This window comes from Octopus sinensis, linkage group LG26 (genome assembly GCF_006345805.1).
Source record: "Octopus sinensis linkage group LG26, ASM634580v1, whole genome shotgun sequence".
Classification (NCBI taxonomy): Eukaryota; Metazoa; Mollusca; class Cephalopoda; order Octopoda; family Octopodidae; genus Octopus; species Octopus sinensis.
In genome coordinates, this window is record NC_043022.1 from 11,923,334 (window position 1) to 11,950,629 (window position 27,296).

Below are 27,296 nucleotides of genomic sequence, written 5' to 3' on the forward strand. Positions count from 1 at the left end.
GCTGGTTTGTGTAGATATGTATACACTTGTGTGTGTGTATTATGTATATGTGTCCATGTGTGTGTGTTTGTGCATATATATATATGTGTGTGTGTGTGTGTGTGTATGCATGTATGTATATTTAACATATATATGTATATTTGATATTGGATATTAAGAGCCAGTTACAGCTTAATGATAATAATGATAAAGTTGAGAGTGGTTATTCTGGTTGAAGTGGTTGTTAGCGTTGGCTTTCTGCCAAACTGTCTGCTGTCCATTACTGACACTTGAGAAATGTTGGTTTGTAGAACAGTGTCAGCTGAGGAAGTAGATAAGGTACGCTGACCCCCCTCCCATACTAAAGTCAGCTGGTGGCGGTGGTGGTGGTGGAGGAGCCTCATGTTGTTCAGCTCCCCCCCCCCAGGTCAACCCTTTTCCAACAGGCTTGTGACAATTCTCCTTTAGTGACCGTCCCATCATTGTATGGCAGAAACGTTAGCATGCCGGGGCGAAATGCTTAGCGGTATTTCGTCTGTCGTTACGTTACGTTCTGAGTTCAAATTCCGCCGAGGTCGACTTTGACTTTCATCCTTTCGGGGTCGATAAATTAAGTACCAGTTTCGCACTGGGGGTCGATGTAATCGACTTAATCCGTGTGTCTGTCCTTGTTTGTCCCCTCTATGTTTAGCCCCTTGTGGGTAGTAAAGAAATATATATTATACATGTGTGTGTGTGTCTGTGTTTGTTCCCCACCACAGCTTGAAAACTGGTGTTAGTATGTTTATGTCCCTGTAGCTTAGCCGTTCAGCAAAGCAGACCAATGGACTAAGTACAAGGCTTTGGAAAACAAAAAGTACTTGGGTTGATTCATTCAACTAAAAATTTTTTAAGGTGGTGCTCCAGTATGGCTGCAGTCTAATGACTAAAACAAGGAAAAGTGTGTGTGTGTGTGTGTGTGTGTGTGAATTTGGTGTGTGTTGCATTCTATTACTTTTTACTCTTTTACTTGTTTCAGTCATCTGACTGGGGCCATGCTGGAGCACCGCCTTTAGTCAAGCAAATCGACCCCAGGACTTATTCTTTATCAGCCTAGTACTTATTCTCTCAGTCTCTTTTTGCCGAACTGCTAAGTTACTGGGATGCAAACACACCAGCATCGGTTGTCAAACGATGGGGGGGGGGGGGGCAAAGATAGAACACACACACACACACACACATATATACATAGAGCTTCTTTCAGTTTCCATCTACAAAATCCACTCACAAGGCTTTGGTCGGCCCGAGGCTATAGCAGAAGGCACTTGCCCAAGGCACCACGCAGTGGGACTGAACCCGGAACCATGTGGTTGGTAAGCAAGCAACTTACCACACAGCCATTCTTGTGCCTATATATATAATGACAGGCTTCTTTCAGTTTCCGTCTACCAAATCCACTCACAAGGCATTGGTCGGCCCGAGGCTATAGCAGAAGACACTTGCCCAAGGTGCCACACAGTGGGACTGAACCCGGAACCATGTGGTTGGTAAGCAAGCTACTTACCACATATATACACACATATATACGATGGGCTTCTTTCAGTTTCCTTCTACCAAATCCACTCACAAGGCTTTGGTCGGCCCGAGGCTATAGCAGAAGACACCTGCCCAAGGCGCCACGCAGTGGGACTGAACCCGGAACCATGTGGTTGGTAGACAAGCTACTTACCACACAGCCATTCTTGTGCCTATATATATAACTAGCAGTATCGCCCGGCATTGCTCAGGTTTGTAAGGGAAATAACTATAAAGCATTTTTAGAGAGTTATAGCCAAAAAATAGCAAAAAAATGGGGAAAAAAATGATGGTAAATTTTTTTGAGAGTTAAAAAAGGTGGAGTTGCGTCCCCTAGACGGTCTGTGGTTTGGGTTTCTGATTCTCGACCCCATGTCGAATTTATCGATTTTTTTCAGAACTGGGGGAACTTCTCAAAATTTTCGCTGCGTTAGTTTTGAATTATGACATTGGGCTATGTGTGTGTCAAGTTTCATCAGAATCGGTTGAAAGCCGTGGTCAGGGTGAGGGTACGAGAAAACAGACACACAGAAACACGCACAGACAAACTGCCGTTTATATAGAGAGAGATGACAGGCTTCTTTCAGTTTCCGTCTACCAAATCCACTCACAAGGCTTTGGTCGGCTCGAGGCTATAGCAGAAGCCACTTGCCCAAAGCGCCACTGCAGTGGGACTGAACCCGGAACCATGTGGTTGGTTAGCAAGCTACTTACCACACAGTCACTCCTATGACTATTAATAAATTTTAAAATGTATGGTAAATAAACAAACGACATAACATATAACAAACGGGAGACAAACAGATTTACAGAGCTTCTCCGTCTCTTCCGTTCGTCTTTACATTCAGTGTATGTTATGTTAAGTGTTTATTTACCATACATTTTTCATTTACTGTTTGTATATAAGCGTAGGGGTGGCTGTGTGGTAAGTAGCTTGCTTACCAACCACATGGTTCCGGGTTCAGTCCCACTGCATGGCACATTGGGCAAGTGTCTTCTACTATAGCCTTCAGCCGACCAAAGCCTTGTGAGTGGATTTGGTAGATGGAAACTGAAAGAAGCTCTTCGTATATATGTGTGTATATATGTGGTAAGTAGCTTGCTTACCAACCACATGGTTCCGGGTTCAGTCCCACTGCGTGGCACATTGGGCAAGTGTCTTCTGCTATAGCCTCGGGCCGACCAAAGCCTTGTGAGTGGATTTGGTAGATGGAAACTGAAAGAAGCTCTTCGTATATATGTGTGTATATATGTGGTAAGTAGCTTGCTTACCAACCACATGGTTCCGGGTTCAGTCCCACTGCGTGGCACATTGGGCAAGTGTCTTCTGCTATAGCCTCGAGCCGACCAAAGCCTTGTGAGTGGATTTGGTAGATGGAAACTGAAAGAAGCTCTTTGTATATATGTGTGTATATATGTGGTAAGTAGCTTGCTTACCAACCACATGGTTCCGGGTTCAGTCCCACTGCGTGGCACATTGGGCAAGTGTCTTCTGCTATAGCCTCGAGCCGACCAAAGCCTTGTGAGTGGATTTGGTAGATGGAAACTGAAAGAAGCTCTTCGTATATATGTGTGTATATATGTGGTAAGTAGCTTGCTTACCAACCACATGGTTCCGGGTTCAGTCCCACTGCGTGGCACATTGGGCAAGTGTCTTCTGCTATAGCCTCGAGCCGACCAAAGCCTTGTGAGTGGATTTGGCAGATGGAAACTGAAAGAAGCTCTTCGTATATATGTGTGTATATATGTGGTAAGTAGCTTGCTTACCAACCACATGTTCCGGGTTCAGTCCCACTGCGTGGCACATTGGGCAAGTGTCTTCTGCTATAGCCTCGAGCCGACCAAGCCTTGTGAGTGGATTTGGTAGATGGAAACTGAAAGAAGCTCTTCGTATATATGTGTGTATATATGTGGTAAGTAGCTTGCTTACCAACCACATGGTTCCGGTTCAGTCCCACTGCGTGACACATTGGGCAAGTGTCTTCTGCTATAGCCTCGAGCCGACCAAAGCCTTGTGAGTGGATTTGGTAGATGGAAACTGAAAGAAGCTCTTCGTATATATGTGTGTATATATGTGGTAAGTAGCTTGCTTACCAACCACATGGTTCCGGGTTCAGTCCCACTGCGTGGCACATTGGGCAAGTGTCTTCTACTATAGCCTCGAGCCGACCAAAGCCTTGTGAGTGGATTTGGTAGATGGAAACTGAAAGAAGCTCTTCGTGTATATGTGTGTATATATGTGGTAAGTAGCTTGCTTACCAACCACATGGTTCCGGGTTCAGTCCCACTGCATGGCACATTGGGCAAGTGTCTTCTACTATAGCTTCGAGCCAACCAAAGCCTTGTGAGTGGATTTGGTAGGCGGAAACTGAAAGAAGCCCATCGTATATATGTATATGTATATATATGTGTGTGTGTGTATACGTTTGTGTGTCTGTGTTTGTCTCCCCCAACATCGCTTGACATCCGATGCTGGTGTGTTTACGTCGCCGTAACTTAGCAGTTCAGCAAAAGAGGTTGATAGAATAAGTACTAGGCTTACAAAGAATAAGTCCTGGGATCGATTCACTCGACTAAAGGCGGTGCTCCAGCATGGCCACAGTCAAATGACTGATGCCAAGCCTTACAAAGGAGATGACAAAGGGCTGAGAAGACCTGTACACCACAGCAGAACTGATACAAGTGTTGGTGCCACAGAAAAAGCACCCACTACACTTTGTAATGTGGTTGATGTTAGGGAGGGCATCTAACCATAGAAATCTACCCTGAACAGATAATGGACCCTTGCGTGACCCCGCTTCCCTCCCAGCCTTGCCAGCTCCTGTCAAACTGTCCAATCATTTGTCAGCATGGAAAATGGACATTAACCCTTTAGTGTTCAGATTACTCTGTTAAATGTAATATTTTTTTACTCAAATTGTTTTTAATTAATCATTCATTATCTTATAGCTTTGGGGTTTCAATGACGTGATTGTTCATTTTTAGAATGTCAATGTAGGTTAGGTGTGAGAGCCCTGATCTGGTCAGTTTAAACATAAAATAGGGAGAAAACTTTGGCTGGATATGGCCAGTTTAAACACTAAAGGGTTAAATGATTATGATGATATCTTGTAGCTTTGAGATTTCAGTAATGTGATTGTTTATTTTAGAATGACTTTGATGTGAGAAGTCAGATCTGGCCAGTTTGACCATAAAGCAGGTCAAATATTTGGGCTGGACATGGCCAGTTTGAATACTATAGGGTCAGTGTGCTTGTGTGTCTTATAAGCCAGGAAATATGATTTATCAGTGACTGCATTGTGCAATGTGACCCTCCTGTCTTAAGTTACTGGAACATAAACAAACCAACACTGGTTGTCAAGTGGTGGTGGGGAACAAACACACATACACACCTCAATCGAAGGAGAGGAGCTTTCTCTGTCCGGGTTGCGGATCTGTGGAACAAGCTGCCAGACGAGATGGTGAAGATGCCGACGACCGCTTTGTTCAAAGTCTCCCTTGACCTCAAGTGGCCTGAACTCTTTACATGAACACCACCCTGTACTTAACTCCATGTCCCCCTACAAGGCCTTGCTATTTGCTTTTGAGCCAAATTAACTAACTAACTAACTAACTAACATGTGTATATGTGATGGGCTTCTTTCAATTTCCATCTACCAACTCTACTCACAGGGCTTTGTTTAGCCCAGGTCTGTAGTAGAATAAGGCACTTGCTTAAGGTGCCATGCACTGGCACTGAACCCAGAACCATGTGGCTGGAAAGCAAGCTCTTTACCACACAACCACACTTGTACCCATGTGGTATTTTTGGTGGTGAACCAGACATCTACCCTCTATGTGTGTGTGTGTATCTAGTCGAGCAAGTCTTTTCACCTCTACAACTCTACACACTGGCAGACCTGTCATGAGCAGGATATTCATGAGTCAGCCTAAGTATGGATTTGTTGTCCCAAGATGAAGGATCTTCAGAAAAGAATGAGTTATTTGTTTTCCCAGTGATGTCGTTTGTTGAGATCCACTTAAAGTCCACTTTGACTAGAACAATGAACTCTTCAGCTGTGCTGGAGACCTTTCACTGAGTCAACAGCAGAAAAGGAATGCTGGTGCTGGTGGTGTTGGTGCGGCTATTTCGCACCAACATGGGCGGCGAGCTGGCAGAAACGTTAGCACGTCGGGCGAAATGCGTAGCCGTATTTTGTCTGCCGTTACGTTACATTCTGAGTTCAAATTCCGCCGAGGTCGACTTTGCCTTTCATCCTTTCGGGGTCAATAAATTAAGTACCAGTTGCACACTGGGGTCGATGTAATCGACTTAATCCATTTGTCTGTCCTTGTTTGTCCCCTCTGTGTTTAGTCCCTTGTGGGTAGTAAAGAAATATATATGGCACCAACATGGAGCAGGGCTAGTATTGAAGTCTTCCACTGGTTCTGAATTTTAGCTCTCTTGATAGCTGATCCTCCTCAGATTTGGTCTAGCCCTCCATATAAAAATGATCTTGTTTTCATTACCGTATTTCTGTTGAGATGTTCTGTATTTCTTTCAATTAATTTGAAATAAAACAAAGAATTTAGTAAAATAACTTCGTTACCATTAAGCTGGTGTTAGGAACATAAATCGTGGAAGATTTTAATTCAAAACTTATGAAAATAAGACATTTGTACTACAGAGCCAGTTTCAGCCAGGTTGGTATCGAAAGGGTTAAGAATTGTTTCTCTATTATATATTTTAACCTTTTTGTTACCCTATTTTCGTTGAGATGCTCTGTGTTTCTTTCAATTAATTTTAAATATAACAAAGAATTTAGTAAAACAATTTAGTTATCATTAAGCTAGTGTTAGGAACATAAATCGTGACTAAGGTTTGGTGGAAGATTTTAATTCAGAACTTATGAAAACAAGACATTTGTACTACAGAGCCAGAGGCGGTTTCAGCCAGGTTGGTAACAAAAGAGTTAAGGTGTTCACATCCGTTGTATTGAAGTGGTGTAGAAAAATTTGTCATGCTGTGGAAAAGGGATGGTGAAAGTAAGTGTACAGTAGTGTGAAAGAGAGAGAGAGAGAGTCATGAATGGTGAAGCTGATGTTAATAGGGAAAGCATGAGGATTGTTTGGAGGCAAAATATGAATGATGGTGATAGGCAAGAATGAGAAAACATGAGGCAGTTTCTGGGGTCAGATGCCCTTCTTTGATGCTAACACTCATTTTTCCCCCCATGTAGAAAGTGTCTAGCAGCTTGGTAGGTTCACATGGAATAAAATACTTTCATTTACATTATTTACATTCGACGGATATTTGTACTCATCTTGTTTGTTATTAACACAACATTTCATTTGATATACCCTCCAACTTTCTTCGGCCTGAAGAAGGTTGGAGGGTATATCAGCTGAAACGTTGTGTTAACAACAAACAAGAGGAGGACAAATATCTGTCGAATGTAAATAATGTACATAATTCTTCATCTTAAATATAGAACTGTATTATAAAATACTTTACTCGGAAGCAAGAAAGGTTGGCTTCAGGAAGGGCTTCTAGCCCTTCCTGAAGCACAATCTCAAAAGCACTAGTTCAACATGTCAACAGAGAGAAAAGATGACATTTAAGCTGCACCCATTTTCCCCAGTCGTGCAGGGGTGAGGTCTGTTAGAATATCTCTACACAGTCTGTAGCTAGAGTCCTAATAGATCCTTGATCCTCCCCAGCATCCCTCAATAGATCTGCATCTATCAAGATGATACAGGATGGTACACAAAGAAAACTAGCCCAGGTTCCATATCAGTCGATCAGTATGCATCTGGTACTTCATTTATCGATCCTTCCCCCCCCCCAAGGATGAAAGGCAAAGTTGACCTTTGTAGAATTTGAACTCAGAATGTAGTGGCAGACGAAATACCACTAAGCATTTTGCCCAGCGTACCAACGATTCTGCCGGCTCGCCACCTTGGCCAAGGGGTAATATTACGTTGCTTGGAAAAGAGGTGAGGGTTGGCAGCAGGAAGGGCATCCAGCCATAGAAAATCTGCCTCAACAATTTCCATCTGGCTCATGCAAGCATGGAAACGTGGATGTTAGCTGGTGGTGGTGGTCATGGTTTGGTGTTGGTGGTTATCCATGATCAAGTCAACCAGTGAGATAGTACTTACCCAGTTATTCAACATGCTAGAAACAGTAATCAGATTAAGGGGGCGAACTGGCAGAAATGTTAGCATGCCGGGCGAAATGCTTAGTGGTATTTCATCTGTCTGTACGGCCTGAGTTCAAATTCCACTGATGTCGACTTTGCCTTTCAGGGTTGATAAATTAAGTACCAGTTACACACTGGGGATGATATAATCGTCTTAATCCCTTTGTCTGTCCTTGTTTGTCCCCTCTATGTTTAGCCCCTAGTGGGCAGTAAAGAAATAGGAAACAGTAATCAGATCTCTCTCTCAAGTCATACCCTACTGTCTTAACTCTTTAGCATTTAAACCGGCAACACCAGGCCCAAAAAACCCTACTGGTTTTATAAGTTAAGTTAATTTTTTTGGTTCAAAAAGCAAAAAGCAAGGCCATGTAGGGGGACATGGAGTTATGTACAGGGAGAGAGTTCATGCAAAGAGTTCAGGCCATTTCTGGACAAGAGAGACTTTGAACTGAGCGGTCGTCGGCATCTTCACTATCTCGTCTGGCAGCTTATTCCACAGATCCGCCGCCCGGACGGAAAAAGCCCCTCTCCTTCAATTGAGATGAAATCGTCGTAGATAGAGCTTTTCGGAGTGACCCCGCAGCCGACGCTCTGGAGCAGGAGTGAAGAACAGCTCTTTCGAGAGGTTACACTTTCCGCTTATGATGTTGTGAGCAAGAATGAGATCACCACGGCGGCATCATTTTTCTAGAGAATAATGGTCGAGCGTCTTCAGCCTTTCTTCATACAAACTGGCCAGGTCCAGCCTCTTGCACCTACCCTACAATGTCATTTTAAAAATAAAACAATCTCATCATTGAAATCTGAAAGCTTATGAGATAATACCTGATTAACTGAAAACAAGGGGAATAAATAAGGATTACATTTGACATAATCTGAATGCCAAAGGGTTAAGAAGCCGGCATTAGACAATATACTCCCAAGGCCTCACTCTGTGCGGCTATCTCTGCCTCCCCTTCTTCCGTCTCTGTGTAAGTACTCCTCCTCTTCCTCCTGTATCATGCACCAGTACCTCACCTGTTGTCTCTCTGTCTTTCTCTCTCTCTCTCTCTAGCCCAGAACCCACAGCAGCAGGTTCCCACAGAAGCTGTCACACCTGGCACTGGTATAGACCTGGAATATGAAACAGATGGTAAGTACACTCTCACATGTCTCTCTTCCTCTCTCTCTCTCTCTCTCTCTCTCCTGTTGTTTCTTTCTCATCTTCCTCTTTCCTCACATGTAAATGTGCACCAGCAGGAATATATATTTATAGATGGAGAGATTGACATTGACAGATATACCTCTCTCTCTCTCTGTAATGTATATGTTTGTGTGTGTGTATTAGGGTGGTGGATTCACAGAGTCTTGTGCTGGACAACATTCTTTGTAATATTTTCTCTGGGTCTATTTTGTCCTGAGTTCAAATCCCACCAAGATCAACTGTGCTTTTCATCTCTTCAGGATCAATAAAATAGGGTACCAGTCAAAGGTGTCGACTAAACCCCTCTCCTCAAAATTTCTGGCCTCATTCCTAAATCATCACTATCATCCTCATCAACATTATCATCACTGCCAACATCATCACCATCATTACATCATCATCATCATCATCATCATCACTTTTCTGTGCTTGCTAATCATTGTTGTTGTATTTTTAGTATAGGTTGTTTTTCTTATTTTATTGTTTTTTTTTCTTTTGCAGTTCAGACCATCTCTCCCGAAGCTGCTCTCTACGAGACTTGTTATGTCACTGCTCACAAGGCTGCATGCCGTGCTGGTGCTTTCCACCATTCTGGTAAGTCTGCAAGGATTTTGATTTAACAATCCCGCACCTCCTAACCATTTAATCGCACCTCCACCTCCATCTCTTGGTGACGGATCACCTTTCCTTTCTGTTGTAACCATGATGTTGTTGATGAAACATGTCCTTTGTCTATCTAATTATCCTCTTTGTGATTTTGGTTAATAGAATAACTATAAAAATGAATCCTTTGAATTTAACTAAATTTTATATTTTTATGCGGCTGAAGATTGCTCTACATTTTAAAACTGATGTAATATTTGCATTGTTCAATTAAATGGAGTCACATGAAACGATCGTACTGCATTACCTCTGGGTATCCTTGTTGCTTATTTTGATTATATATATATATATATGTGTACGCACACACACACTCACACATACATATGTATGCATGTATTTAAAATGTTAAGACATGGTAAAATAAGAAAGCAATGAAATTGCTTAGAGAACTTTATCATAGAAGATAGAAAAGGAAAATATGGAATGGCTTCAGGTGTTTTCATGCCGGAATAAAATGAAAGGAAAAATTTAAATGAACCAAATTAAGCGTTAATTTTATCACTTCTGGAAGTTCATATTTTTTAATTCTAAAATCACATGGTGCTGTATTTCATGTCCTGATTGTTGCTAGTTGGTAGTGATGGCAAATATTATTTATTTTTTTAAAAAATGATTTGGGTTTGTTTTTTTTTTCTTTTTTGGTTTCCAATTTAAGAAAACAATATTTTTTGTTATTGTAGGTCAACTGATAGCCACAGGATCAGAGGACGCTTCCATTAAGGTAAAGAAACTTGCTGGAATTTTCTGAAACCTATCTATGCTGTTGTCATTATTGCTGTCCTAGTCATCATCATTTAATGTGCATATGGATATATATATATATATATATATATATATATAATTATAATTATAATTAGGTTTCAGCTAACTGCTTCACCTCATACCGAAATTAGAAATAGGAGTTAAAAATTCCCTTTCTTCTTAGCACTCAGTCGGTTACGACGACGAGGGTTCCGGTTGATCTGATCAGCGGAACAGCCTGCTCGTGAAATTAACGTGTAAGTGGCTGAGCACTCCACAGACACGTGTACCCGTAACATAGTTCTTGGGGATATTCAGCGTGACACAGAGAGTGACAAGGCCGGCCCTTTGAAATACAGGTACAACAGAAACAGGAAGTAAGAGTGAGAGAAAGTTGTGGTGAAAGAGTACAGCAGGGATCACCACCATCCCCTGCCGGAGCCTCGTGGAGCTTTAGGTGTTTTCGCTCAATAAACACTCACAACGCCCGGTCTGGGAATCGAAACCGCGATCCTACGACCGCGAGTCCGCTGCCCTAACCACTGGACCATTGCGCCTCCCATTCCCTTTCTACTACTATAAGAATCTCCATGACGGTAAACATACTTTTTTTACGAAGGCAAAGAGAAAGACAATGAATCAACATGACCAGGATTAATTATATATGTGTTTCGAGATTAAAGTAATTTAAGTTTTACTTACTTCTCTCTTCAGTATAATATTTCCAATGTTTTAAATAAAATTTGAAAGTATTATAGCCAAATATGCACACAATCAAGCATCATCATGTAACAGATAATTAATTAATTAATTAATTTAATTAATAAATATTACCCTTCTATTATTAATTTAATATATATATATATATAACTGTGTGGTTAAGAAGTTAATTTCCCAACCAACTGATTTCAAGTTCAGTCCCACATCATGGCACCTAGGACAAGTGTCTTCTATTACAGCCCTAGGCTGAACAATGTCTTCTGGGTAAATTCGGTCATGGAAACTTGTGTGGAAGTCCATTCTTATATACAGGGTTATTAAAAAATAACTCCCTGTTATAAAATACTTATAAAATTATTTATTAATTGTAATTATTTTTTCTCAAATTTTTTTGTGTTTTTTTGTTTGAAGTATGAGAATTTAATTTGTAATTGTATTGCTTTTGTCATTCATGAATGGCTGAATGCCCACTTCCCCAGGTGGTGGATAGGTTTGTTGTTGTCCATATGAGTAGCCAACCAGGAGTCCCTACTTAACACCTTGTGATTTTTTTTTCTTTGGGGTTGGTTAAAAGAACAAATCTACTGCTCTAAGCCAAAGATTTTGGAAGAACTTGAAGGGCAAATATACGAGAAGTTATGCCTTCCGTTCCACAAAAGTTGCTGGTGAAATCAGTTGACGCAAATCCTGGACGACTCAAGAAGGTGGTTGCAACATCTGGGGCCCATATTAAATCTTAAATGAAACCTCATGCTAAAACCTGTCCTTATAAGTATTTTAAGACAGGGAGTTACTTTTCAATCACCCTGTATATATTTATCTATATGTGTGTATATATCTTATTTCTTTACTACCCACAAGGGGCTACACACAGAGGGGACAAACAAGGACAGACAAAGGGATTAAGTTGATTACATCGACCCCAGTGCTTAACTGGTGTTTAAATTATCGACCAGAGTACATAACTGGTGCTTTATATATCTGTGTGTCTGTGTTTGTCATACCCCTCCCTCAAAAGGAGACCAGTGGAACAAGCACCAAACTTAAAGAAAGCCTTAAGTACTAGGGGTCAATTTGTTCACCTGAAATTCTTCAAAGTGGTGCCCCAGTATGGCCACTGTCCAGTGACTGACAATACTAAAAGATCATAAATAACTTGTGCAGGCAGCGATGAGTGGAGAGTGTGAGTGAGTGAGTGGATGTGATGTTGTTTCCTGCTTTGTTTATTTATATTTTGTCTGATTTCTTTTTCTGTCTTTTCCAGATTTTGGATGTGGAGAGGATGCTGGCCAAAAGTGCCACACCTGCTGAGATCATTGCTATGGAAACACCACAACAAACCATGGAAAACCATCCCGTGATTCGAACCCTCTACGACCATAACTCTGTAAGTCAGGCATCTTCCCTGCTGTACTTTGGGTTTCGCTGGGGACGATGGTGGAGTAGTGTGACTGTGAGAGTTGTGGTGTAATGTGGCAGGGGTTGTAGTTTTACTGATCCATAGTATTATGTAATGTGTAGTGGTGGTAGTAGTGAAGGTGTGTGGCTTAGTGGTTAGGGCGATCGGCTCATGATTGTAAGGTTGTAAGTTCAATTCCTGGCGACACATTGTGTTCTTGAGCAAGACACTTTATTTCATGTTGCTCCAGTCCACTCAGCTGGCAAAAATGTGTTGTACCTGCATTTCAAACGGCCAACCTTGTCACACTCTGAGTCATTCTGAATCTGCCTGAGGGACTATGTTATGGGTACACGTGTCTGTGGAGTACTCAGCCACTGGCACATTAGACTACATGTTGTAGTGTAGTGTGTCTATATAGACTACATGTTGTAGTGTAGTGTGTCTATATAGACTACATGTTGTAGTGTAGTGTGTCTATATAAACAGTACATGTTGTAGTATAGTGTGTCTATATAGACTACATGTTGTAGTGTAGTGTGTCTATATAAACAGTACATGTTGTAGTGTAGTGTGTCTATATAGACAGTACATGTTGTAGTGTAGTGTGTCTCTATAGACAGTACATGTTGTAGTGTAGTGTGTCTCTATAGACAGTACATGTTGTAGTGTAGTGTGTCTCTATAGACTGTATGTGACTGGATATGTTGTGGTAAAGTGTTGGTTCCTCTCATTAAACTCTAATAACTGTTGGATGTTTCCATTCCAGGAAGTGACGTCCCTGGACTTTCACCCATTCCATCAGATCCTCGTCTCCGGCAGCAAAGATTTCAGTGTAAAATTCTTTGAATTTTCAAAACCCTCCGTGAAAAAAGCTTACAAAAGTATCCAGGTGAGTTTGTTGTTGTTGTTAATAATGGTGACAGTGGTGATGGCTTGTTGTTGTTGTTGTTGTTGTTGTTAATGATGGTGGTGATGTTGCTGCCATTAATGTTGGCGGCGGCTCCTAGTTATTGTGAATGATGGTGTTGGTGGTGGTGAATACATAAACAAGTGCCTATCCAACAGTGATTGCATCATCCATACTCTCAACATGATGCTCTTAAATATGGTTTCTGATTACAAATATCTTGGGTCATACATATCATCATCTGGAAAAGACTTTCTAACTAGAAAGGGTATGGCCTGGTCAGCCTGTAATGACATGCATAAGATCTGGTCATCAAATCTAAGTAGAGACTTCAAACTTGAAATCTTCAAAGCCACAGTCGAACCAATTCTACTATATGGCTCAGAAACCTGGACGTTATCAAAGAAGCTTGAGAGGCGGTTGGATGGAACCTACACTCGCCTCCTTATGAGATCTCAAAATCTCTCGTGGAGGCGCCATCCAACCAAAATGCAAATATATGGGAAACTACCACCTGTGTCATCTCTTGTGAAAGGCAGGAGAGTCCAGTTTGCTGGACATTGTTGTAGAGCTGAAAAAGAGGTAATTTCTACTCTTCTCCTCTGGAAGCCATCTACTCGCAATACCAGAGGGCGCACACTCTCCTACCCTGATGTAATCTCCAGGGATACAGGCATCCAGCAACAGGACCTCCGTAATGCCATGATGGACCGTGAAGTCTGGCGTAGCATGGTAAATTCCATTGTCTCGACCACGGTTGAACAATGATGATGATGAACATGCTGCTAGCTGTAGTTTGTTGTTGTTGTTGGTCTTGGTTCAGACCTGATTGAAAGCAAACCTACTCTCAAAAGCAATCCAGCCATGATCAACCCTTCGTTATTTCAGGCGGGCAAAGTGTATATCTACAACTATATTATCTATAGACACAGGAGTGGCTGTGTGGTAAGTAGCTTGCTTACCAACCACATGGTTCTGGGTTCAGTCCCACTGTGTGGCACCTTGAGCAATTGTCTTCTACTATAGCCGCGGGCCAACCAAAACTTGTGAGTCGATTTGGTAGACGGAAACTGAAAGAAACCCGCCGTATATATGTATATATATATGTTTGTGTGTCTGTGTTTGTCCTCCCAACGTCGCTTGACAACCAATGGTATGTTTACGTCCCCGTAACTTAGCAGTTCGGCAAAAGAGACCGATAGAATAAGTACTAGTCTTCCAAAGAATAAGTCCTGGGGTCAATTTGCTCGATTAAAGGCGGTGCTCCAGCATGGCCGCGGTCAAATGACTGAAACAAGTAAAAGAGTAAATGAGAGAGAGTAAAGAGTAATATATCCTTCTCTTTCTGAGATGGGGGAAGTGTCATTTTGGAAGGAGATTTGACTGCTGTTTCTAGCATGTTGGACAACCAGATAAAAGAATGAACAGCAGAGTCAGTCTTAGCGAGATTTCAACCCAAGTCATAAATATTTTCTATTTTATCCTTACAGGATTATTTGTCTTGTGAGTGAATTTGGTAGACGTGGAAATGCGTCTTGTGTGTGTCTTTGTATCTGTGTTTTTGTCATGCATACCGGCTGTTTGATAACCGGTGTTTGTTTGTTTACATCCCCGTAATTTACCGTAATGTCTATCTCTAACTCTCTCTCTCTCTCTCTCTCTCTCTTCCTCTTCATGCAGGAATCAGCCCCAGTTCGCTGTTTGTCATTCCACCCGTCCGGAGAGTATATATTGGTTGGAACGCAACATCCTGTGCGTAAGTAACTTTTAATCTTTGCGGTATACGCTTCATCCAGAAGATGGACATTGTATGAATTTGTAAACCTGTCCGACCTTCCTCACACCTCATTCACTAGTGTGGGTTGGTGATGATGGCAGTGGTTGTGCGGATGTCAGAAAATATTCTTTCATAATATACAGGGTGGGCCCAAAATAGGGTTACAGTTATCACGTAGGCACTTTAAATTTCTTTTAAAACATTTTATTACACTTAAATTACTATTTTACATACATATATATGTAAGATATATATATCTTACATATATATATATATATATATATAAAATTTCTATCTTGTATATATATATATATATGAATAAATGAAAGAATGGAGTCGAACGAAGATGTTAACAAAATTCCTTTACTCTCGACTCATGTTTCGAAGACAGCACATTCCTATTCCGAAGGAATAAAGGGTGCATTATGCAATCTTCTCATCAGGAAAGATAAGGAGCCTCTCTCAACCTCAAGACGAACAAAAACTTCGATGATTGCCTACATGCTGACGATAAACATAGGATCACCTACTTAAATATATATATATATATATATATATAGAGAGAGAGAGAGAGAGAGAGAGAGGGTGTGTTTGTGTAAATATATGTGTGTGTATGTATATATATATACAGGGTGGCTCAAAAAATAGGTTTACAGTTATCACGTAGGGACTTCAAATTTCTTTTAAAACATTTCATCACATTTAAATTTCTCTCTTACAAACTGAAAAGGGAGCTTGGACAAAATTAACTAAATTAGCATAGAATAATGGTTTCATATTTGTTTTTTTGTAATTAAGATCTAAACTGTTAATAAATGAATGTGAAAGAGAAAGTAGAATAACTGTTAATCTACTTTTGGGTCTCCCTGTGTTTTCTTTACATCATTTGCATCTGACTTCTGCTCACATTCTCCTCGTTTTCTGCTTCCCCAAGACACAACTCCCTCCTTCACTAACATTCAACTCTCTCTCTCTCCTCTTCATTCAGTTCTTTTTATATTGTCTTAGAAATTCCTTTATACGTATGCACACACACACTCACACATGCATACATACACTCACAACCACTGTCTGTTACACATGCAACATGCATATTGAGCACAGTCACCATCTATTACATACACATACACAGTATCACTGTCAAACACACACACACTTTCACTGTCTCTTACTCACACACATACATATACATATACACTATATTAAACACACATGCACATCACACACATACACAATCACTATTACATACATGCACAAACTCACTTTTATATACACTCACCCACACTCTCTGTCTGTTACCCACACTCACATAAACACACACACACACACACACACACACATACATACTATCTATTGCACACAAACACATATACACACACTATTACACACATACACACACTATCTATTGCACACACACAAACACATACACACATATATACTATCTATTGCACACACAAACACATACACCCACACATACTATTACACACATACACACACTACCTATTGCACACAAACACATACACACATACTATGTTATACACACAATCCCTGTTTTATACACACACACACACACACACACTCATTAAATCAGTTTACATACGTCCATCCTTACCTGTTGTTATTGTGTTTATTACCTTTGGAGTAAATTAATTAACTCACCTGTCCAAGTTCTCTTCTTCTTCTTCTTCTCATCTTCCTACAGTACGACTGTATGACGTCAATACATTCCAGTGCTTCGTCTCGGGCAATCCAGCTGACCAACATGTTGGACCAGTGACATCGGTAAACATTTACATAACATAATCCTTTGAAGAAGGACAGTGGGGTGAGGTGTGGTGGGGTGTTAGTTTTTATATGAGGTGTTTTATGCACCATGCTCCAATCTGATCTAGTAGTGTTTCTACAGAATGGATGCCCTTCCTAGCGCCAACCACTCCAAGAGTGTAGTGGGTGCATTTTTCGTGTCACTGGCACAGGAGCCAGTCAGGGCAGGCCTAGTATCGATCACATTCGGATAGTGCTTTTTATGTGCCACTGGCACAGGAGCCAGTCAGGGGGCACTGGCATCAGCCATGTTTGGATGATGCTTGGTGCTATATATATATATATGCATATGTTTATGTGTCTGTGTTTGTTTCTCTCCCCACTATCACTCGACAACCGATGTTGGTGTGTTTCCGTCCCTATAACTTAGCAGTTCATCAGAAGAAACCGATAGAATCTTTACTTGTTTCAGTCATGTGACTGTGGCCATGCTGGAGCACCGCCTTTAGTCGATCAAATCAACCCCAGGACCTATTCTTTGTAAGCCTAGTACTTATTTTATTGGTCTCTCTTTTGCCGAACTGCTAAGTTACGGAGACGTAAACACACCAGCATCGGTTGTCAAGCGATGTTGGGGGGACAAACACAGACACGCAAACACGCACATACATACATATATATATATATATATATACACACATATATACGACAGGCTTCTTTCAGTTTCCGTCTACCAAATCCACTCACAAGTCTTTGGTCGGCCCGAGGCTATAGTAGAAGACACTTGCCCAAGGTGCCACGCAGTGGGACTGAACCCGGAACCATGTAGTTCGTAAGCAAGCTACTTACCACACAGCCACTCCTACATAAGTACTAGGCTTACAAGGAATAAGTCCTGGTGTCGATTTGCTCGACTAAAGGCGGTGCTCCAGCATGGCTGCAGTCACATGTCTGAAACAAAAGAAATACAGGAAAAAACTATAGTGGAAGGGTGTCTATTTATTTTTGAGCTGTCTGTGCATATGCATCTTGTCTTTTGTTGGACCAACGACATCGGTAGACATCTACATAACATAATCCTTTGAGGAAGGACGGCAGGGGGCGGAGGGTTTAGTTTTTATATGAGGTGTTTTAGGTGTTTGTTTTTTTTTTTTTATATAAATCTTGTTGCCTTGACTTTACATCAATGCCAGCCACTACTACCATTACAACCATCGCCACTACTGCACCTCACTACCACCACTAAAGTTCCCCACCCTCACTACTATGATACCCTTTCAACACCACTGCAGTACTATCACCACAACAACAGTACTCCAACCATTTCCATTACAGTACCACAATCACTACTACATTACCACCACTGTACCTATTTCTTTATTACCCACAAGGGGCTAAACACAGAGGGGACAAACAAGGACAGACATAGGTATTAAGTCGATTACATCGACCCCCAGTGCGTAACTGGTACTTAATTTATCGACCCCGGAAGGATGAAAGGCAAAGTCGACCTCGGTGGAATTTGAACTCAGAACGTAACGACAGACGAAATACTGCTAAGCATTTCTCCCGGCGTGCTAACGGTTCTGCCAGCTCGCCGCCTACATTACTACAATAGCCACCTGTGTATCATACTCAGTGTATACACACTGTTGATTGACCAGTTAAAGTAAAAAAGATCCCCTTTCGTAATGAGTGACCATGGGATTGCACCTAGAAAGTTCCCTGAAACAAAAGAAATACGGGAAAACTGTATACTGGAAGGGTGTCTATTTTTGAACTGTCTTTTGTATGATGACAAGTCATCACATGGCTACGTTGTCTCCTTGCTACACAACCCAGCCTTAAGTCATGAATTCACCCTCCCTTTCACTCAGTTGTGTTGGGGTTTCTAATGGACACTCAATTCTATCCTCTTCCACACACACACACATATGCATATAATACAGACACATTGTTTTACCCTTGGGTTTCTGTATCTGTTGCTGTTCTTCAGTATTTTTCCTCATTTTCTTTCAGGTGAGATGGAGTCCCAACGCTCACCTGTACGTGACCAGTTCTAAAGATGGGGACCTCAAACTGTGGGATGGCGTCAGTAATAAATGCATCAACACATTCAAGCATGCCCATGAGGGCCAGGAAGTGTGTTCAGCTGTGTTCTCCAGGAATTCTAAGGTATGATGGTTCCTTCTCCTACTTTCATTTCCATCTCTCTCCCTTTTTCTCACCTCTCTTGCCTTTCCCTCTCTCCCCTTCCCCTCTCTTCTCCCTTCTCTCTCACCTTCCCCTCTCCTCCCTCCCATTTCTCCCCTCTCCCCTTGTTTCTTTTCTCACCTCTCTTCCCCCTCCCCTTTTCTCCCCCTTTCCTCACCTCTCTTTTCTTTCCTTCTCTCTCACCTTCCCCTCCTCCCTCCCATTTCCCCCCTCTCCTTGTTTCTCCTCTCTCCCTTTTTCTCCCCTTTCTCCTCTCTTCCTTTTCCCCCTCCTCCCCCTTTCTCCATCTGTCCCTCTCTCTTTATTACCCCTCCCTCTCTCTTTATTACCATCCTCTCTATTTCCTACGTACAACATAAACAAACACAGATACACAAATATATGTTTATAAGTATAGTCTGTATATATGCACAACCATGGCTGTGTGGTTAAGAAGCTCATTTTCCTACGACGGAATTTCAGGTTCGGTCCCACTGCATGGCATCTTGGACAAATGTCTACTGCTATAGTCCCAAACAACCAACTGATGCCTTGTGAGTGAATTTGGTAGACGTGGAAATGCATCTTGTGTGTGTCTTTGTATCTGCGTTTGTCATGCATACCGGCTGTTTGATAACCAGTGTTTGTTTGTTTACATCCCTGTAATTTACCGATTGGGCGAAAGAGAACTATGGAATAAGTCCCAGACTCCCAACAAAACACACAAGTGCAAGGGTTGATTTGTTTGACTTAAAACCCTTCGGGGTGTTGCTCCAGTATGGCCACAGTCCGATAATAAACCGAGTTAAATATAAATGTTATATATATGTATGTGGCGCAGGAATGGTTGTGTGGTAAGTAGCTTGTTTACCAACCAAATCGTTCTAGGTTCAGTCCCACTGCGTGACACCTTGGGCTAGTGTCTTCTACTATAGCCTCGGGCCGACCTAAGTGAGTGGATTTGGTAGATGGAAACTGAAAGAAGCCCGTCGTATATATGTATATATATATGTGCGTTTGTGTGTCTGTGTTTGTCCCCCTGGCATTGCTTGCCAACCGATGCTGGTGTGTTTATGTCCCCGTCACTTAGCGGTTCGGCAAAAGAGACCAATAGAATAAGTACTGGACTTACAAAAGAATAAGTCCCGGAGTCGAGTTGCTCGATCAAAGGCGGTGCTCCAGCATGGCCGCAGTCAAATGACTGAAACAAGTAAAAGAGTAAATGAGTGTGTGTAAATGCAATTGAGGGGTAGACGTAAAATGTGACCTCGAATACGCATCCGTCCAACCCATGCTAGTGTGGGGAAATGGATGTTAAGTGGATGCACGAATAATTACGTTAAGTCTCTGAGAACGTCGGCAAGTAATTATCTCCCTTTACTTAGTCAAAATCCGTTTTCACCGCACCCAACAGTTATCTCCCTTTTAGTAAAATCTATATTGAGCCTCTCCAGAAATTCCAAGCAAGCCTCGGGAGGGGTTGCGAGTTTTGAACAAAACAGAGGATAGCTAAATTGCTGTTTTAACTTTCTCCATCTTCATTAGGAAGAAAGAATATATATATATATATATAAACAATTGCCGCGCCATGCTCCAATCTGATCTGGCAGTGTTTCTACAGAATGGATGCCCTTCCTAGCGTCATCCACTCTGAGAGTGTAGTGGATGCATTTTTCGTGTCACTGGCACAGGAGCTAGTCAGGCAGGCCTGGTATCGATCGCATTTGGATAGTGCTTTTTATGTGCCACTGGAGTTCGTCAGTGAACAGGTCGCGGTCTCAAAACAACGAAAATATTTTGGCAAATTAAACTTAAATGTCGAAGTGAATTTAACGGTTTTTGTGTATGTTTTAAATGGCTTATAAACACCTTCCACGCTGCAATTGTTTTAGTCCCAGCACACGATCTCAAATCAGGTCACTTGCTATGCAAGTACATCTCCATAATATATATATATATTTTCGTAAACTTTCCCTTTATATATATATATATATATATATAATATTATCAAGTTCCCTTAACTGGTGGAGTCAGTCAGTCATTGGGGTGTCACTCTAGATGCTTTTGCAGTCAGCCTCTGCCACTGATCTCTTTTGTCTGTCATGCATAGCAGGTTCGCTGTGCTGTGACCTCTCCAGACCTTGATGTTGTCAGACCAGGGTTTTCTCTGTCTGCCTCGTTTTCTCTCACCTTAACGGGATGGGGTTTTTTTTTTTTTTTAACTGGGAGTATGACAGGATACAGGACTGTACCAGGCAAGCCTCTGTCTTTTTACCTATTTCTTTACTATCCACAAGGGGCTAAACACAGAGAGGACGGACAAACGGATTAAGTCGATTGTATCGACCCCAGTGCGTAACTGGTACTTATATAATCGGCCCCGAAAGGATGAAAGGCAAAGTCGACCTCGGTGGAATTTGAACTCAGAATGTCACGGTATACGAAATACAGCTACGCATTTCGCCCGAAGTGCTAACATTTCTGCCAGCTCACCGCACTTGTCTTTTTACCTGTACAAGGAGTGATTCCTGTCTGATGGTGTATTTGTTGATTTGCTGCCTGGCAAAGCTGTCCATTTTGTGTTCTGTGTTTGCGATGTGTAGCAGCAGCCTTGTGAAGCCCTTCTGCTGAAATATCTGGATTCTTCACTCCATATTAGTTGTAAGGATCCAGCTCTCACACCTTACAAAAGGATCAGGATCTCCGACCTGTGCATTCTAACTCATTGGAAAACTTAAAGGATTGCTTTTTTCCTGTACGTGGCACGTAAGAGAACCATCCGAACGTGGCCGTTGCCAGCGCCGCCCCGAGTGGCCTCCGTGCCGGTGGCATGTAAAAAGCACCATCCGATCGTGGCCGTTTGCCAGCCTCATCTGGCCCCCCCGTGCCGGTTGCACGTAAAAAGCACCATCCGATCGTGGCATTTGCCAGCCTCGTCTGGCACCTGTGCAGGTGGCACGTAAAAAGCACCCACTACACTCACGGAGTGGTTGGCGTTAGGAAGGGCATCCAGCCGTAGGAACACTGCCAGATCAGACTGGGCCTGGCGCAGCCTTCTGGCTTCCAGACCCAGTTGAACCGTCCAACCCATGCTAGCATGGAAAACGGACGTTAAACGATGACGATGATGATGTTCAGCTTTGTCCTGGCAGCTGAGGCCAAACTGCATCTTGTTATCGCCTTTTGAGACCTCTTTGGTCAAAGTGGGTCTTTGGTACTTGAAGGCGTCCATTTCAAGTCTTTCTCCATTTAGTATGATTTTGGTCACTGTTTTGGTTGTTACTGATAACCATTACATCACTGCCCCCCCCCCCAGCATAAGTGGTACTTAATTTATCGACCCTGATAGGATTAAAGGCAAAGTCGACTTCAGCGTAATTTGAACTCAGAACGTAGTAACAGCAAACGAAATACACCACTAAGCATTTCGCCCAGCTTGCTAACGATTCTGCACCAGCTTGCCGCCTTTTAACACAATTTTCTGTCTACCAAATTCACTCACAAGGCATTGGAATGCGATTGAACCTGAAACCAGATGGATGCAAGCTGAGCCTCTTAACCACACAGCCACGCTGCACACACACACACACACACACACACACACTGACTCTTAATTAAAGACTTGTTGTTTGCTGTGTTGTATGTTCCAGTATATCTTGTCAAGTGGTAAAGACTCCTTGGTCCGGCTGTGGGAATTGTCTACGAATCGATGCCTCATCATTTACACTGGAGCTGGGGCCACTGGTAAGATGGAGCATCGAAGTCAGACAGTTTTTAATCACACAGAAGACTACGGTAAGTATTTTCTGTGTGTGAGTGTGTGTGTGTTCTTATTATTCATATTTACAAAGTCAGAAAACAGCACAGCTCCCATGACTTTAGGAAACATTTTTTTCACGTTGAGAGTTGCCGAAGCATGGAACAAACTGCCGGCATCAGTTGTTAGTTGTCGGAGCACTGCTTTCTTTAAAACTTCCATGCTTCCTGCGATTCACCAACACTACACCTGATTTTCTCCCCTCCATACACACACAAGCATGTATCTAACTCATACATTGTTCGCTTTCCAGACATTTTTACATTACTGCATGTACTTTATATGCACTTTCTGACAAGTTGTGGTGCACCTGAGCACTGTATACAATAATTTCATTATTATTATCAGTTTAATAGACTGGCTGTCTGCAGCACAGTTCTCTCTAAGGGAGCCTGTTTACAATACTGTGTTACCATGGTGATATACAATATACTGTTGTGTTTAGCCCATGGTCAGTCTTGCTAGATCAGGACTTTGATCAATTAGTTCATGTTCAGTCATCAAAGACATTCCAACTGTCGTCATCTCGTCTGTTATTCAAACATAGTGTATCTAGGACTACAGTACTTAATGTGCCCTTTTTGTTTTTTTGTAAATGATATGTTTTGATTTGCGAGAGATTTGGCTGCTATTTCTAGGTAGCTCAGCAAGTGACTACATAGATGCCTCTCTTGTCTCTTGATACAGTTACAATAAAGACGATGATGATGATGATGATGGTGCTGATGGTGTAAATGGATAAGCGAGGTGGATGGGTGGGTGACTGCAGAATGTGAAGATAGATCACAGTTCCTGACTGTGGAGTTCTTTGTGTCTCAGTTTACAGAGAGTGGTTGTTTTATCTACCATCACCATCACCATATACATACATATATATACATACATATATCATCTAACCTTCTCCCCTTGCCTCCCACATTCTTTATTTTCTCTCCTTGTTTCTTTCTGTGTTCCTTTCCAGAGACCACCTCTGGTGCTATGATATAGCAACTACCCTAGTTTAACCCCTTTAGCATTTAAGCCAGCCATATCTAGTCCAAATGTCCCCCCTATTTTATGTTAAAACTGACTAAATCTGGTGTCTCAAGACCTACTCTACAATCACATTATCAAAATCTTGAAGCTACAATATTTATTTATTTATTTATTTATGCCCCCTTTTCAAGCCTAGCCAGGCTCATGGGCCCAGTTTCCCGGTTTCTGTGACGTATGTGTTCCCCTCAGCTAGATGGGATGCCAGTCCATTGCAGTGTTACTCAAGAAACAGGAAGAGAGAGTGAGAGAAAGTTGGAGCGAAAGAGTACAACAGGGGTCACCACCACCACCCTAAACTAGTAGGCCATGCTCATTCACTTCTGTCTCCTCTAGTTTATATCTTACACTACACTATTGTTCTTTCTTTTCCAGTATTATTCCCAGATGAGAAAACAACCAGTTTGTGTTGTTGGGACTCCCGAAATGCTGAGCGGCAACGCTTGTTATCTCTAGGTAAGTTGGCCTTTTCATGTCTTGTTATCCCTAGTTCATGCCTATTCTTGTTACCCCTAGGTAAGTTTATCTTATTAATGTTGTGTTGTTATCAGCGGTGTCATCATCATCATCATCGTTTAACGTCTGCTTTCCATGCTAGCATGGGTTGGACGGTTCAACTGGGGTCTGGGAAGCCCAAAGGCTGCACCAGGCCAGTCAGATCTGGCGGTGTTTCTACAGCTGGATGCCCTTCCTAACGCTAACCACTCCGTGAGTGTAGTGGGTGCTTTTTAAGGGCCACCGACACAGGTGCCAGATGAGGCTGGCGAACGGCCACGCTCGGATGGTGCTTTTTACATTCCACCAGCATGGAGGCCAGGCGAGCCTGGCACAGCCACGATCGGATGGTGTTTGTTGTGTAGGTAGAATAATAAAACATACCCGGGCCAAGCCGCAAAAATGCGCCTCCACCAATTACAAAATCCACGATATTATATAGTACTTATTTGTTACAAGTATAGGCGTAGGAGTGGCTGTGTGGTAAGTAGCTTGCTTACCAACCACATGGTTCCGGGTTCAGTCCCACTGCGTGGAACCTTGGGCAAGTGTCTTCTACTTAGTAAAGAGGAACAAAATTCTGCTCAGCATTTTACCTGCTGTGCCAGCTTGCTGCCTTAATAATAATCCTTTCTATTATCGGCACAAAGCCTGAAATTTTGTGGGAGGAGACTAGTCGATTACATTGACCCCAGTGCATAACTGGTACTTGTTTTATCAACCTCGAAAGGATGAAAGGCAAAATTGATCTCAGTGGAATTTGAACCCAGAACATAAAGATTGAGGAAATGCCACCTGGTCTGCAAACAATTCTGCCAGGTTGTTGCCTTAGTAATGACCTCGGCAGAATCGACTTTGCCTTTCATCCTTTCGGGTCGATTAAATAAGTACCAGTGACGCACTGGGGTCGATATAATCGACTTAATCCCCGTGTCTGTCCTTGTTTGTCCCCTCTATGTTTAGCACCCTGTGGGCAATAAAGAAATAAATAATAATAATAATAATAATAATAATAATAATGTAGAGTCTTCTGGCTTTTTCTAACAATTTCAGAATATAATTTTTCTCTATTTCAGGCCACAACAATGTCGTTCGGACCATCGTCCATTCTCCAACCGGTCCGGCTTTCCTGACCTGCAGTGATGACTTCCGAGCTAGGTTCTGGTACCGAAAGGCAAACAGTGACTGAAGTTGCTCCAGACTGACTCATATTGGGCCTCATTTTACCACCGCTACAAACCCACTGGGGTTTCTTATTTTGTTGGCAGCTGATGGGGCAAAAACACTCCCATCCCTTATCCTTTGATCAACATCATTCTGACTTTCCAACATGACTTTGCTTTTTATGTTTTCATTCATCTTATTCCAACTCTCCAAACATTGTTTTCACACCATGGGTCCAAAGGAGTAAAATTTGTTGACCCCTTTCTTGTCAGCTTCAGGATATTTGCTGACTTTCCTTGACTGAGCTAAGACTATAACATGTCCCTTAATTTTCATTGTCTTCATTATCAGCAGGTCCTAGGGGGTAAAATTCACCCCTAGGCATTAACATGTCCCTTAATTATCATTGTCTTCATTATCAGCAGGTCCTTGGGGGTAAAATTATCCCCTAGGCATTAACATGTCCCTTAATTTTGTCTTCATTATCAGCAGGTCCTAGGGGGTAAAATTCCCCCCTAGGCATTAACATGTCCCTTAATTTTCATTGTCTTCATTATCAGCAGGTCCTAGGGGGTAAAATTCCCCCCTAGGCATTAACATGTCCCTTTATTTTGTCTTCATTATCAGCAGGTCCTAAGGGGTAAAATTCCCCTCTAGGCATTAACATGTCCCTTAATTTTGTCTTCATTATCAGCAGGTCCTAGGGGGTAAAATTTTCCCCTAGGCATTAACATGTCCCTTGATTTTCATTGTCTTCATTATCAGCAGGTCCTAGGGGGTAAAATCCCCCTCCACCGGCACCCCTCTTTTCAGTTTTGTTTTCATTATCTGGTTTAACATCCATTGGTCCTACAAGTAAAATTTGTTGATCCCCACCTGTTATCAGTTTCAGGATATTTGCTGACCTTACTCTGACTGGGGTAGTACGTTAACCCATCCCTCAAGTTTCATTGGCCTCAATATCTGGGTTAACATTGATGTATCCTTGTAACACCCTTTTTTGTGTTAGGATCAACACTGACCTACTTCTGTCTCCCATTCATCAGACCAACATTGACCACCCATTAACACCTAATTCTCTCTCTTTCCTAGCTGGTCAAAGAAGCCCATCTTTCCAGACGTCCATGTTGCTTCATTCACACCATTTCTCAAACTGGTTCACACTACGTAAATCCAAAATAGAATTTCACATTATAAAACAACAAAACACTCATTTTGAACTGGGCAAAACTGCACTGCCCCCGCATGGTCCTTAACATGTCTGAGCTGGTACTATTGAAAAAAAATGAAGGCGGCGAACTGGCTGAAACGTTAGCATGCCGGGTGAAATGCGTAGCCGTATTTCGTCTGCCATTACGTTCTGAGTTCAAATACCGCCGAGGTCGACTTTGCCTTTCATCCTTTCGGGGTCGATTAAATTAAGTACCAGTTTCGCACTGGGGTCAATCTAATCGACTTAATCCGTTTGTCTGTCCTTGTTTGTCCCCTCTATGTTTAGCCCCTTGTAGGTAGTAAAGAAATAGGTATTTCGTCTGCCGTTACGTTCTGAGTTCAATACCGCCGAGGTCGACTTTGCCTTTCATCCTTTCGGGGTCGATAAATTAAGTACCAGTTTCGCACTGGGGTCAATCTAATCGACTTAATCCGTTTGTCTGTCCTTGTTGTCCCCTCTATGTTTAGCCCCTTGTAGGTAGTAAAGAAATAGGTATTTCGTCTGCCGTTA

At 42.1% G+C, this 27,296-nt stretch overlaps 1 protein-coding gene across 1 annotated transcript in view; it reads left to right on the top strand.

Moving 5' to 3' along the window:
- The window catches only part of LOC115224799 (cleavage stimulation factor subunit 1-like), a 36,485-nt gene extending 9,621 nt beyond the window's left edge, over nucleotides 1-26,864 (top strand). Inside the window, 11 exon segments of the mRNA XM_029795722.2 lie at nucleotides 8,770-8,847; nucleotides 9,400-9,492; nucleotides 10,242-10,282; nucleotides 12,287-12,409; nucleotides 13,191-13,313; nucleotides 15,012-15,087; nucleotides 16,811-16,890; nucleotides 18,892-19,047; nucleotides 22,716-22,860; nucleotides 24,290-24,370; nucleotides 25,486-26,864. Of these exon segments, the coding sequence (XP_029651582.1) occupies nucleotides 8,770-8,847; nucleotides 9,400-9,492; nucleotides 10,242-10,282; nucleotides 12,287-12,409; nucleotides 13,191-13,313; nucleotides 15,012-15,087; nucleotides 16,811-16,890; nucleotides 18,892-19,047; nucleotides 22,716-22,860; nucleotides 24,290-24,370; nucleotides 25,486-25,598 (1,109 nt within the window). The 3' untranslated portion in view covers nucleotides 25,599-26,864.
- The last annotated feature ends 432 nt before the right edge of the window (nucleotides 26,865-27,296 follow it).